Source organism: Balaenoptera borealis (genome assembly GCF_965194805.1).
Source record: "Balaenoptera borealis genome assembly, chromosome: 21".
Classification (NCBI taxonomy): Eukaryota; Metazoa; Chordata; class Mammalia; order Artiodactyla; family Balaenopteridae; genus Balaenoptera; species Balaenoptera borealis.
The window spans coordinates 26,759,839-26,774,474 of record NC_138880.1 but is presented as its reverse complement, the minus strand read 5'-3'; the positions used below and the strand labels follow the sequence as shown (position 1 = coordinate 26,774,474).

Sequence of the window (14,636 nt, the reverse complement as noted above, 5' to 3'; positions counted from 1 at the left end):
CTCGGCGACTTTGATGCTGGCTGTTTTAGGGGTGTCCCCAGGCCATGCTTATTCACTGTGTTGTATAAATAACCATAGTGCAGTGATTCTTAGTTTAGGTGGTAAATTTTCAAAGGGGTGGATGTGGTTTTCCCTAAGAACTGAAGGAAACTGTGACCTTGAACCGCACAGCCCCGAGAAGATGAGTGAATTTACATTAACAATCGATTTGCTCTGCGGCACTGAATCGTGGTTATGGATCTGCTCACCAGGCCACAGAGACTCAGGCTGGACCCGCGCTGAAGGACCCTAGGAGTCATCGCACGTCAGCTGAGGTTTTCCTGCAATCTGTTCAACTTTGGTATTTGAAACACAATCACCTTCCAAATTTTCCTATATAAAACTTTATGAAGACTCTACATGAGTATTGTAAAGTACCTTGACAACCAACAGATTTCATCCTAAGAAGAAGAAAGGTTATCTATGAAAGAAATGTTTCAAAACACCATTGCAAACAGGACCGTGTCACAAGTGTAACTGGGAGGTGTCCAAACATTTGGAGGGTAACTTACACCCACTCCTTGCAGGACAGAGGTGGCGCACGCCTGTACGTGCCCCCGGAAGGTCAGAGGGCGTCCCTTACCTGCCGTGGGTCTGGTGGTTGAGCTGACATCAGAGGGAATCACCATGGGGATACGTTCATCGTCTTGGGAGTAACCAGCTTGAATGGCTCGGAGGTAACTGTGACTCCGTGTGCGGAAGCCTCCCGGGAGGTCCAGGGCGTCCATGGCCTGAGATTCCACTTCACTGAAGACGGATTCGCACACCGACTCGAGCTGCCCATTGATGTCCGCCTCGCTCATCTGGAACGACCAACAGCCCGGGTGATGGCGAGACCCAGCCAAGGTCATCACGGCCACGTCGCAAAAGAAAAGAGAGCACAGGTCACCCCCACCTTCACTTACCGTCTTCCATTTTCAGCATAATTAATTTGAAATCAGCATTGGGAATCGTTACGCTTGGGAAACAGCTTATTGTGTTATTTCTTACAAAACACTAAGGAAAACCGCCCACTCCCAAGATGTCCTTGAAAGCCTGTGGACCCCGAGGCAGAACTTTAAAGGATGGCTGGCAGTTATTACCAGTGCAAGAGAGACGGGGAGCTTAAGAGTTTCGCACGCTGTTCAGAATATTAGTCTTCCCTCTTCCTCCGTTTCCAGGTGATGCCTTCGCGTCCTGGGCTGTTTACAGCTCAGACAACCCCAGGCGTGGAGGCTGTACCCGCGAGACTCATGGAAACGGCTCGAGCTGATCTCACTCTGCGTCCGCTCAGCGTCCTGGAAACTAGCGCCCAGCGCGGCAACGCGCTCACGTCCTTGTCCCAGGAGAGCAGCACAGGCCCGTGTCCGGGACGGTACTGCCGTGTGCACCCAGCATGGGTATCACCTAAACTCCGGCGACGCTGTTTCCCTCCTTCAGTCTGGGGTGGTAGTGCCTGCGCTTTGTTTGATGGTTCCACAGGTAAAGACATGATTTTCATGCCTGAGATTTAATTTCCAAGTAGAGAGTCACCGTGGGAACCTAAATGTTCCAACTGTATTTAAAAAAGAAGTGATCAGGCTTTGGCTAGTGCAGGGGTCGTAGGAGATGTGCACGCAGGGGCCTGACCGTCGGGTGAGCTGAGGGCCTCCGTGTGTGCAGTTGATGGCGGGACATGCCTTCTGAGGTTTCTAGGTGGTAACGCTCGTGTGTTTCCCAGGAGCCAAGTCTAGAGGTTTTAAATGGAAACCCAATCAAGTGACATAGAGCACTAAGGCAAGGTTAAAGAGCACGGGGTGCGGGAGGGATGGGAATTTTAAGAACAAAAAGCCCCAGCTGGGCAGGTGACGTGCAGCTGCTCCCAGGCCCAGGGCTTGTGGGCAGAGGCAGGGGTGGGCCGGGGGGGCTGGTGTTTGCCCCGTGGTTGGAGGGGACTTGGATGAACGGCCCCGCCCTCACTGCTCCTGTATTTAGGGCCCACCCCCCGGGGGGGCACATGTTAACATGGAAGCGTGTGTGGGGATGCCTGCGGTGACCCTGACACGGGAGGGCTGAGGCTCTGGGGGGCATGGGAGGGTGGGAGTGGAATCAGGGCTCAGGCAGAGGCCACAGACGGGGCTCACGGAGGGGCCCGGGAACCTGGGCTGGTCTCCCTGCGCAGGAGACTCTGCCCTCTGACCCCCTCTGCTCCGCAGCACCCACTCACTCCTCCCCGCCGCATCCTTACAGCTGCCACGACCTGGTCACTGTCTCAGCCCAGCACGTCCGACAGTCACTCATTCCACTGCTTGAAATGTCACCCACAACTTCCTGAACACCCCCGGTTATGTTGACAGGTAAATAAAAAAGTATTGTTTTAAACACCAAATTAATCCCTTTTCTCTAATTGTTCACAGAGTAAAAGCAGGTAAAAGAATCAGATTTCCCCTTCAATAGGGAAGACACCTTCTGCCCACCTCTAATTGCAGACTTGGGTATGGGTCCCGGCTTCTACCTGAGATGCTTTACCTGAATCCCCTGCTTCTACCTGAGATGCTTTACCTGACTCCCCTGCTTCGACCTGAGATTATTCAGGAGCTAGAATAATGGCTCCTTTCCTTTCACGGGACAAATCCCAGTGAGAACAGCCCGTGGAGGAAGGTGCTGAGGGGGATTTAAAGGCGGGACTGCTGGCCCGAAGCCCAGGGTAAGAAAGAGAATCTTCAGATTGTTCAGTCAGAAAAGACCAGAGAAAAATTACTGGGCGACTGCATCATCCGAATAGTTTGAGGGTGTCTGACGTTGGAAAGAGACACACAAATTCAGGGCAAAGACAGATGACGACACCCCACCATGATCGCCTTGGGTGCCTAGTGAGGAAAACGCATCTGAAACACTCGCAAGTGGTTTGAAATATGACATTTTCTGGAGTACAAATTCCTTTCAATCCAAGTTTTCCCTTATGTGGAATTATATCAAAAAGTCTCAGATTGTTTTATGTCATTTACGTCAAAGATCCACGTTAGACAACCTGAAAAAGCTAGAAACCGAGTGATGGTGCCGGCGTCCACCAGCTCCAGGACGCAGGATTTCGGTGGATCCCTCCCTTTCTGCAAACCCGCCTGCGCCCAGGAGCTTCTCCATCGGGAAGAGACACTATCGAGCTTGCACGTGCACTTCACAAACGAGTGATGGACGTTTCCGTGAGGACCATTCGGACAGTGCTTCCAGCTACAAAACTGATCAGTGAGGTTCTAGAAATGAAGGGGACTTTTTTTTTCACCCAAACAAGTAGTTGAGAAGGATCTCAAACTGGTCTAGACAGGAACTGAAATGACCTGTTCTCTGAGAGCTGATTTGTTCACTAGCTTGAGGGAGATTTGGAAAAGTGGGTGTTTTGCTTGGCAACTCAAACCACAGGCTCAGGTCCACTGGAGATGTCCCAGGAGGACGTTAAGCCAGTGCGGTAAATAACCAGTGTGGGCTGAAGCAACCGATTTCTTTTGTGAACTATAAACGCAGAAAAGCACTTAAAGTGCTTCTGGAGAATGTGGGCACCGAGAAAGCAAAGAAGAGAAAATTGGGAAGACGGTGAGAAAGGTGACTGTCCCGTTGGTAGCAGAGAGGTCGACATACAGCTGGGGGCGGGCTCCTCGGGCGTCAGGATGGATGACAATTCCAGAGCAAGCATGACAGTGAGGGTATGGGGGCCCTGGGACCGTGCGCACAGCTGCCAGGGGTGAAAAATGGGGCAGGCACTGTGACAAACCATATAGAGTTTCCTCAGAAGGTTAAAACTAGAACTCCTGTCTGATGCAGCAATGCCACTTCTGGGTATACGTGCACAAGAACTGAAAGCAGGGACGTGAACAGACACTTGTACACCCGTGTTCACAGCCGTGTTACTCACAGTAGCCAAGAGGGGGAAGCAACCCAAGTGTCTGTTGATGGACAAACACAATGCGGTCCATTCACACAATGGAATATAATTTAACCTTAAAAAGGAAGCAAATTCTGACACAGGCTACCATATGGATGGACCTGGGGGAAAGTGAAATAAACTAGACACAGAAGGACACATACTGTATGAGTCACTCATGTGAGGTCTCTGGAGGACTCAGATCCACAGAGACAGAACGTAGACGGTGGGGCAGGGGCTGGGGAAGGGGAAAGGGGAGTCAGTGTTTAGTGGGGACAGTGTCAGTTTGGGAAGACGAGAAAGTTCTGCATGATGGTGGTGTTTGCCCAACAATGTGAATGTACTTAATGCCACTGAACTGGACACTGAGAAGTGGTTAAGATGGTACATTTTATGCTATGTATATTTTACCATAATTTTTTAAAAAAAGGATGCATGACAGAAAGAAGCTACGATCACACTGAAACAGCTTTTCAAAGACGAGAGAGAAGAGACGATGGCAGGACCTGACACGGAGGAAGGCAAACGTCCTTCCTTCAGTGAGTGAGGATGCAGGGTGCCCCCCCCTGCCCCCGTGCGGGTCTCCTGACATCCCCCCGCCCCTGCGGGTCTCCTGACATCCCCCTGCCCTGGCACCCGTCCTGATGCGCAACAAAACATCCGCCGCAGCCCTGAGCTTCCCGGGCTCCTGGGAAAAGGGAGCATCGTCAGAAATTTCCGAATGGTGGATGAGCAGAAACAAAGTAAACGCAGAGACTGTCTAGGGACGGTGACCTCAGGAGATTCGGCCGGGCGGAGCCTCAGCAAAGATGCCGCCCCGGGGACAACACGGGCGAGGACCAGCTCAGAGCCTCACTCGCGCCCTCGGCCTCGGGACCGGTTTGTCTTCCCGCCCAGGGAGCGGGTGTAGCTGCCCCGTCCCCAGAGCTGCCCCGCTCCCATGACAATGGCCACATTGTGGATCCCAGGGCGAGACTGAAAATATTCCATCGCACTAGCCGTACATTGGGTCATAGGACACTGAGGACCAGGCACCGGCGTGTACGGAGTGGCGACTAGGATGTGAGGGGTGAGGAGGGCCGGGTCCGGTGGGGAAGAGGCAGAAGGTCTGTAGGGACGCGGCGAGGCCCCCCGGCAGGTCCCCCTCTTCCATCTGGGGCCTCCGTCTCGCTCAAGCAGTAAGAAGCCGAGGGGAAGGTTTGGACACACCTGCCACCTGGCATCTTCAAAGAATAAGGGAGGGTGTGACCTTGCTCCAGGCTTTCCTGGAGCTGAGAGGGTGTCTGTCCCCAGAAACACCAGCAAACTTGGGCAGCTGGCACTGGGAGACCCTGTGTGTCCCCTCAGGGTGGGACCCACACCCTCCACATGGGGGCGTGACACAGGGAAGGAGGCTGATCAGCGTGGAGGGGACGGAGGGGACGGAGGCCAAGACGGCCAGCTAGTCAGCCATCCCGGCTCAGAGCAGGCGGGAGAAAGAATGACAGAGCCATAAACGCAGCCCCTGCCCCCGCAATTAATCTTATAAAGTCCCGGGGGCGCAATCAGGCCAGGATGACTCCAGGCCGGAATGCGCGTCTGCTCACGGCCTGCGGCCCTGGCTGGGGCTGACTCAGGGCGGGGTGGGAGGGAGGAGGGAGCCCACCTGGCTGACGCAGCTGGCCTGGCTGAGGGTGCTGACGGCCCGCATGTAGCTCTGGTTCCGGGAGCGGAATTTCGGGGAGCTGTAGTTGGCAGAGGGGTCCAGGCTGTGGCCGGCAGGCCCGTCGCTGGCAGCTTGCAGGTAGCTCTGGCTACAGGAAAGACACGGAGAGAAGAGAAGAGGCTTCCGTGAGCATCACCCAGAGGCTGTTACCAAACTTTGTCCTGTGGTGGACACCTTTGCCTCATGTAAACATTCCTGACAGACACTCGCACAGATGCGATTTCCTCAGAAGCAACAGGGGAGCCTATTTACAAACTTGCTTTGAAACCTGACTTTTTATGATCAGGGAGTGACATAGGATCACTCCACATAGAATAAAAAAGTGCTGAAAGCACAGGTAACTCACACACCATCAGAGTGAATTGGGGTCAAAAAACCATGAGAGTCTCATAAAAATCAGGGTAGCTTTTAGCAACTTTACACACTCAGAAAAATAAAAGAAAAAAATCAAAGGCTCGCCTTCAGTTTTAACTTACGGGAAGTTGTGCAGATTACGCAATACAGGCAGAGAGCAGACTGAAAAATCAAATCCATATTGTTATCGTAAGGATCATTTTCTCTCAAACAGCTTTAAAAATCTATTTCCTCTGGTATCCCTTCTTGTTATTCTGCAAAATGTTAAAAGTATGGGAAAACCTTGAGGGCGTCTGGCATGTAGAAGGTTCGGCTTAGCTTACGTTTCTGACTAACTGAACTCCTTTCAGCTTTTGGTGACAGACTTTCCACAATATAGTAAGAATTCCTCTTATTTGACCCCAAACTGGAATAATGTGGACACAAATAATGAGTTTATTCTTCTTTCGTATTGCAGATCACAATGGGAACATTAAATAGGATCACCGCACAGGCCTGTGTATAAAAATGTGTCTAAATATGAGGTTGCTAATTCTGACTCCATATATGGCCGAAGAATGTTCCCTTGTTTTTCAAAGTAAACTCTTGATGTAAATTGCTTTCTCTGTGCCTTACTTCTTTAGAAATGGGGCAGAAGAGAAAAAAATGGGCTCAATGAAAAGTTCTGATTAAGCAAAGCCCATTTCTTATAAAGTCATTATTTTGGGTAAAATTAGCAATATGCATTTTTAGATATTAATAGAATACAATTTATATTATAAATTATTATAAAAATAATTTTTGTTTTAAAACCAGATGTATAACATATTCCAGCTCCTACCTTCCTCCTCTCTACTCAAAACAAAAAAACAAAGAAAAAAAAAAGAAAAGAAAGGAAAAGGAATGGGAGAGAAGTGAGCTTGGAGCCAGCTCTGACCTTGGCTCGTAAAGGGTGCAAGCCCCTGCCCAACTCGTCGTCACCCCCGCTGCTCCCGGCCGGGGTCTGCACCAGCACGGCCACGGGTCCCTTTGTGCCTCCGTGGGCCCGCAGCTGGAAGCAGGCAGGCGTGCGACCACCCACAGCGCCCATGGCCACCACGTGGGGCCCAGGCTAGCTTGGACGTGACCTCGCCAGCCTCACCTGCACCATGTTTAGTCCAAGGTCACCTGCAGGGGCCTGAGCATCGCGGCCTCGGTGGTGTGTGTGGAGGTGTGCTGCCCGGACCCTCAGGCTCTCAGCCTCATGTTTGTTTTTGCAAAAATGAAACCTTTCTGGGTTCCCCTTTCCTTCCTTCTGTGTTTCCTTGAATCACTGACTTCACACTACGATTTCTACCTGTTAGCACTTTTCTCTTACTTCCTTCCGATAGGAGACCTTTCCCTGCTGATTAGCACCTCTCTTCACCGTTTCAACATTCTCAAATTAAAGTTCTGAGAATCTTTAAGAGAAGGGCTATGTCTTCTTGATCTCTGTATCCAGGTTTCCAGCCCAGAGCCTGGCGCCGTGAGCCGGGGGGTGACTCAGAACTACAGCAAATGCCCCTTTGGTCATGTCTGGGTGGTACCCACACACAATTCCGTGTATTTGTGACTCTACGTTTCAAATACATTTTAAAAACTCCCAACCATCTCCTTATTCCAACACAGCGTAGCCTCTTAAAGAAGGGCTTCCACTATAGAAAGCTAATCAGGTTGTTTTCTTTTACAGACTCACAACAGTTAACGTTTGCTATACACTGTTATGCTGGATCCCTGTAAGCTTCTGACCCGGTACCAACCCATTCAGCGCTCGCGGGAACCCCACACGGTAGGGCCTCATTGTGCAAACAGGCGGACCGAGGCGCACCTTGCCCAGGTGCCCCCGGGGCGAACGCAGAGCTAGACTCCGGGGCCAGGCAGCCTGGCTCCGAAACTCATGCTTTTAGCCCCAAGATCGCAGCTGCTGAGTCACAGGAGAAGAAGGCCAGAAAGGTCTGGTCCTCTATCACCAAATATTTTAAACAGTTAAAAAAACCCAACTGGAAGATCCCACCTGCCGCGGAGCAACTGGGCCCGTGAGCCACAACTACTGAGCCTGCGCGTCTGGAGCCTGTGCTCCGCAACAAGAGAGGCCGCGACAGTGAGAGGCCCGCGCACCGCGATGAAGAGTGGCCCCCGCTCGCTGCAACTGGAGAAAGCCCTCGCACAGAAACGAAGACTCAACACAGCCATAAATAAATTTAAAAAAAAAACCCAACTGTGCCTCATTAGGGTTAATAGAACTTTAAACATTTTAATAGCTTGGCATCTTCTAATACTGCCCAGGAAGGCCAGCGATCCTCACGAATCACAGACCCGGAGACGGATCAGGAGCTGAGACGGGGAGGTGAGTCGACGGTGGAGGGGCAGGGCTGCTGTGACCCACTGGAACCGGGGCCGGGACCCCAGGGCCTGTCCCTCTTCCTCAATTCCTGACGATGGAGTTCTGCTCTTTCTCAGAAATCCGTCTTCGGGAGTTGATACCACTTTGAAGTTCCCTTTAAGCCCTTCAGTCATTCCCTCATGAGAATAACTCCTACTTCGACATCACAGTTGTCAGGCATGGAAATACATCTTCATGTATAGACTTTCTGGTGGCTCAGAAATTCTTAAGAGGAAACCATAGAACGTTTTCTAAAATAACATGAAACATTTTTTTTTTCCAGTTTTTTTCCCTTTCAAATGATGCCCACGTTAGACAGTCATATATGCATAAATGAGATTGGAAACCTATTTTGGAAAGCTGTAAGAGTGAAAACGAGTCGTATAAAAGAGGTTTCCTAGTTTTCTACTTCTTCCTTTCCCTCTGCAAACTGTCAGAGTTGTTCGCTGGATCACAGGCTCACAAACCTCTTCTGTGACTTCGGATCATTGTAAAAACAAATTCACGTAACAAAATACATGCCAGGCCTCTGGATTCAGCTATTCAGATCCACGTGGATATGCTTGAATATTTAGACAAAATAAACAATTCTCTTTATTTTTGTCACCTTAGAAAAACAGTCAAGACTCTAAGTAGGTTGTATGAAGGAGAAATGTAAGAAAACATTTTTTTCAAACTAAATGTGTTTATTCTAGATATGGAGGGCAACTTCACATTTTTATAAATGGAATCTGACCGGAATGGCGTGCATATATGACCACTGTCGTCACTGCATTAGACTGGAACTCCATTAGAATGGAACATTCTAAACATCATTACAGATAGCGGTGTGAGAAAGTGTGTGTGTGTGTGTGTGTGAGATATAGGTGTGTGTGTGCTATTCCTCCGACAAAATGGAAATTATTCTAATGTCTTTCAGCACACATGTCACATAAACTTGCAATTAAGTGATTTCAGAAAATGTTTTTTTCCAGATTATTTCCGTATTTAGACTAAAAGGGTCCTTTAAGCTTTAATTGCAGTCGCAGGAGATGAAGGTGTGCTTGTGCCCTAATTACACCATGCTGGGCCGGGGTGTCTGTTGGTGACAACGCAAGCGCTCAGACCCTAAAAGTGACACTGGAGGACCTGGCACTCGGGGCCTGGGGACAGCTGAGACCTTCCCACCTCTATGGAGGCTTCTGAAATGGGGCAGGAAACAGGCTCAGAATCAGGTACCTGCATGTGACTTGAAGGCTGGGGGGGGGCGTCTCACGGAGGAATGGCTCACGTCACGTGGCTGGAAACGCATCCGGAGAGGAGGTGGCCGGCGTCCGGGGCTCGTTAGGGAGGAGCTGCCTGCAGCCCGGAGTCCGTGAACTTTCTACACTCTGCCGAGGCTGCCCTTGCGTCCTGCACTTTCCCCTCGTGCCTCGCTCGACTGTCTGGACCTGCTACTACGATTCTGCTCCTCTGCTCCTCACGTGTATTATTTTACTGGCCAGCACCCCCTGCGGGGAAAAGCCTTTGTACCTTTCCAGTAAATTCTGCGGATTTCCTCGAGCGGGTGCCAGGAAAAGCGTCAGGCACGGAAGACAGCAAAGATGGAGGAATAACTGCCAGATCAAAACGTAGGGCACCCGGTTGAGTTTGAAGTTCAGAGGAACAGCAAGTAACTCTTAATATCAGTATGTTCCAAACGTGTCCCAAATGGGACATCCTTATACTAAAAAAATGCACTGTTTACCTGAAACTCAAATTTCACTGTTTGTCTTTCTTACATCTGGCGGTGCTACAATGGAGGTATGTTCAGGGTTACGGTGTCGGGGACGCAGACGGGAGCGCAGGTGTTCCTAATGCACAATGTCTGGGAGTTTGGTAGAAACGTCTTAGGACACACCTGGGGGAGCTGACAGAGGGGCTGCTCAGATGGGGCCCCCATTTTTCCGGGTCAGATTTTGTCCGAACCAAACATTTCAACTGTTTGATTTTTTTGAAAAGAAAAAACCTAGGTGAAGTCATCAAAAGAACATAATTTTTTCTAAAATAGAAATCAAGGAACAGAAAAATAAACACCACTACATTGTTATAAATTGAGACAAATTGATAATGTGAAATGGGCAGAGCCCACATTCAGGACTCAATGAATTCTGACAGTTTCTTTTCTGTAACCCTCACCCACACTCTCATCAGCATTCTCGGTTGTCATTCTTCTCAAGCTGAGCCATTGTACTGAAAGTGAAGTGGTGTCTCGTTAACGTTTACTCCTCATTTCCTGGATGACTAATGATGTGATGATTGGTTATTTGTACATCTTCTTTTGTGAAGTGACTTTTCAACTTTTTCCCCCCATTTTTAATCGGGTTATTTGTCTTCATAGTTTTGTTTTGTGGGAGTTCTTTATGTATTCTGTATTCAAATCCTTTGTCAGATAGGCATTTCAAATATTTTCCTTCACTTTGTGGCTTGCCTTGTCCCCTTCTTTTTGGAGTCTCTTGGTGAGCAGAAGTTTTAAATTGTGATGGTTAGATTCACTCTTCTGTCACATTGATATACTCTGTCCTTTTGAGTTTTCCTTGTCCTGAGAGATTTCACCTCCCGCGGGACAATTGCAAATGCCTGGAGATATTTTGTTGTCACAACTTGGGGGTGGGTGCTGGGCAGACGCAGAGATGCTACCAAAACTCTATCGTGCACAGATAGTCGTCAACTGAAAAGAGTCGTCTGGCCCCAGATATCACTAGTGCTGAGGGTGAGAAATCCAGGTCTATTCTGACACCAATAGCTCTCTGTCTTAAGGGCAGATGGTCTCCATCCCTATTCTTCTCAAGTGAGTGCCCATTGGGCATTCAGAAAAATAGACTATATTATAAAACAAACCTTAGCAACTTTGAAAGAATAGAAATCGTACAAAGTATGTTCTTGGACCAGAATAAATTAAACTAGAAATTAATAACAGAAAGATTTCTGGAAAATCCCCAAATATTTGAAAGTTAGGTCTGCAGTGACTCAATTCAGATATGAAAACAGGTTCTGAAAAGGGACCTGTGTGGTCCATCTGCTTAGACTCGTTGACGTCCATGTGATGAGTATTTGTTCATCTTTATTAGCGAGGATTAAAAGACGAGCAGATTATCAAGACTCCTACATCTTTTGGTCAGACTATGTATTTTGGCAGAGTATGTGAAGAAGAGACCCAGTTTCTAAATGAAGGAGCTCTGCCTTTTCTCTGTCATGCTGAAAAGCTGATATATAATACTATGTAGGTAATATTCCTTCCCTTAACTATGCCTTTCTTGGCTTTGTATATGTTGAAAGAGATAATATCTTTTGAGGAACACGTGTCAAGCAGGAACTTTGGCATGAATTTGGTTTCAGTTGTTTTAAGGATTAATTAATGAAATGCCTTTATCAACTTTCCAAACTTTTTTTTTTTTTTTAATTAAGTAATTAATTTATTTATGGCTGTGTTGGGTCTTCGTTTCTGTGCGAGGGCTTTCTCTAGTTGCGGCAAGCGGGGGCCACTCTTCATCGCCGTGCGCGGGCCTTTCACTATCGCGGCCTCTCTTGTTGCGGAGCACAGGCTCCAGACGCGCGGGCTCAGTAATTGTGGCTCACGGGCCTAGTCGCTCCGCGGCATGTGGGATCTTCCCAGACCAGGGCTCGAACCCGTGTGCCCTGCATTGGCAGGCAGATTCTCAACCACTGTGCCACCAGGGAAGCCCCAAACTTTTTTTTAATATACGAATAAAACAGACCAAGGAGCTGGATCTCCTGCTATACTCACATGCCTGCTATCTATCAACTAAAGCTATCACTACTGTCTTGGACAAAGTGGCAAAAGATAAAATAAAATCTTTGTGTGAATTAGTCAGTAGGGTCTGACACATGCTAACAATGCTGTTGACTAGCACCTCAGTATTTCAGCACCCTAGTACAATAAATTTCAATCTGTCGACAATAAAGCGAGTGTTTCAACTAGAAAAAACAAAAACAAAGACAAAACAAAACAACACCAGTCTTCTAAATTGGTTCAAAGAGGAAGTCTCAATGGAAATTTAAACCTATCTTGTACAGATAAGCAAGGGGAGGGAGAAAAGCTAGAATGAACGATGTTGCATTAGATTATAGTCAGAGACATCGGTATGAATTCATGTTCAGCTTGATACAGATGCAGATGGGTAGACAAAGTAAATAATTGTAGATATAAGCGTGTATACCAGCTCTGCCTGCTAAGGAAACTAGCAGTGAGCACATCCAGTGCCCAGATCTTGGTTTCTAAGCACCATTCTCCTGAAAGGCAACAGGGATCCTTGAAGAGACAGCTGGTTCTAGGGCTGGAAAAAATCAGATAGTGTCAGTTGTCCAACTTTGTCAAGATTGTTTTGGCTCTCCTAAGGTCCTTTGCATTTTCACACACATTTTAGAATCTTCCTGTCCGTTTCTCTAAAAAGTGAGGCTGCTTTGAATTGCATCAGCTTTGACTGAGGTTGCATTGAAATGATACCTCAGTCTGCGGAGAATTAACAGCTTAGCAACATTGCAGTTTCCATCACAATTTCTCTCTCCATTTGTGTTGGTCTAATTACATATGTACATGCTACATGTATACATGCACATCTCATACATACACAGTGAATTCACAGATAAATGTCTCAGACAGATATCTAGCACATACTTAACACACTCCAGAGTGTATGGCTGCTTTCTGTAGCAGAGTTAGTTCTCCGGAGCTCCTACCTGGGGCGTTTTAGTTTTACATTATGTGGTGATGGTCTCTGTCATCTGTTTGGCTCACAGACGTCTCAGTCCTTTTGTTGTTGTTTGTTCAGAGAATTCGCCACTGCGACGGGCAGAGGTGGGCTTCTCCTGCAGGACTACACACGTTCCTTTCTCAGACTCCCCTGGAGCCGGGGGAAGGGTACATGACCTACGCTCCTCTGATGAGATGCCTTCCCCCAGACCTGGGTGAAAGCCAGGATCACAAAGCAGAGTCCACGCTAACGGCGGGATCGCGTTTACAAGGTCATGTGGCCGGGGTTCGGCCCGGGGGTGTCAAACCGAGAGGTGTTTGCACAATGGGGCTGGCAGGCACTGGCTTCACTACGGCAGTTCCGAGCGAGGCTCTTTCCCTGCTGGAGATCCTCCCTTATTTTCTCATACATGTCCTTTCTGCTTATTTAAAGAGCCCGCTGTTGAGTTTATGACCCTCTAAGCCCTCTGTGTGACGATGAAACTGTGTTTCCTGGATGCCGAGTATTCCAAGTGGCAGCTGAAGCCACACCTGGATTTTTACAGAGAACAGCGTCCCCCAGGGTCCCTCTGGCTCCACCGAAAGGCTCCTCGGGTCCATTTTACTGAAAACACTGTTGATCCCAAGACCCTCTAAGTCACATATCACAAAACTTGCCTTACTACCCATATTTGTATTAGAAATTGCTGAGTGTAACCAGAATAGAGGGTATCCATTTAAACCTTTGACATTCAGCATTTCTGAGGTTTATTCTTTGAAATTCAATTTGCTAGCATCTTTCACTATAATTTATTTTTCCAAAGAGACACAAAATAGAGGTCAATATTAGTGAACTGTGTACGCAGAGTCCGTATAAACAGAGAGGAACCCAGAGGCCTGCAGACCAACATCATCAGTAAGGACCACAGCAGAACAACCCCTCTTAGGAGATGTTTTTTGGTGTTAAAATGCTCTCCCCAAATATGTTTACCCAGCAAAATGAGTCATTTATCTAACACACATTTATTGGGCACCAAGGACAGAAACAAGATGATTGAATACTCGCCCTTGTTCTCAAGGAGCTTGCTGGGCGGCACATAAATTTTAATAGAATTCGATTTTCCGAAGGATATATTTAAAGAGACCCAACGTCTTTCGAAAAATCCTCTTCTTCTCCATTCAAATTGCTTTATAGTTCAACTTATGAAATGTATTTTAAGGAAAAGGTGGTACTATTGCTCAAAGGATTATGAACTAGAGTCCACTGTAAGGAAAGCAGAGAGATTAAAAAATCAGAAAGAACGATGAGTATTAAGGAAAAGCTCCAATTACTTATCTTCCATGTTATGACACTCTATCAGCACCAATGGATGTAAATGTATCAAGGTTCATGAAAAAATCTGCTCTTGCTACAAAATGATGTGCCTGTAAGCCTTCAAAGATGAAAGCATAAATGGATATAAATAAGAAAATTAAAAAGTTAAAATGAGGGATACATTTTATACAAATATATTTATATTTATACATACAGCACAATATAGTGTAGAATACATTGAAAATTTACATTATT

General features: G+C 47.7%; 1 protein-coding gene across 12 annotated transcripts in view; it reads right to left on the bottom strand.

Annotated features, from left to right (window-relative positions):
• The window catches only part of DLGAP2 (DLG associated protein 2), a 729,374-nt gene that overhangs the window by 51,227 nt on the left and 663,511 nt on the right, over positions 1-14,636 (bottom strand). For all 12 annotated transcript variants that reach the window (XM_082375176.1, XM_082375174.1, XM_082375178.1 and 9 more), the window contains 2 exons: positions 5,562-5,709; positions 623-842 (listed from right to left, as the gene is read on the bottom strand). In XM_082375176.1, the coding sequence (XP_082231302.1) occupies positions 623-842; positions 5,562-5,709 (368 nt within the window). The remainder of the gene's footprint in view (positions 1-622; positions 843-5,561; positions 5,710-14,636) is intronic.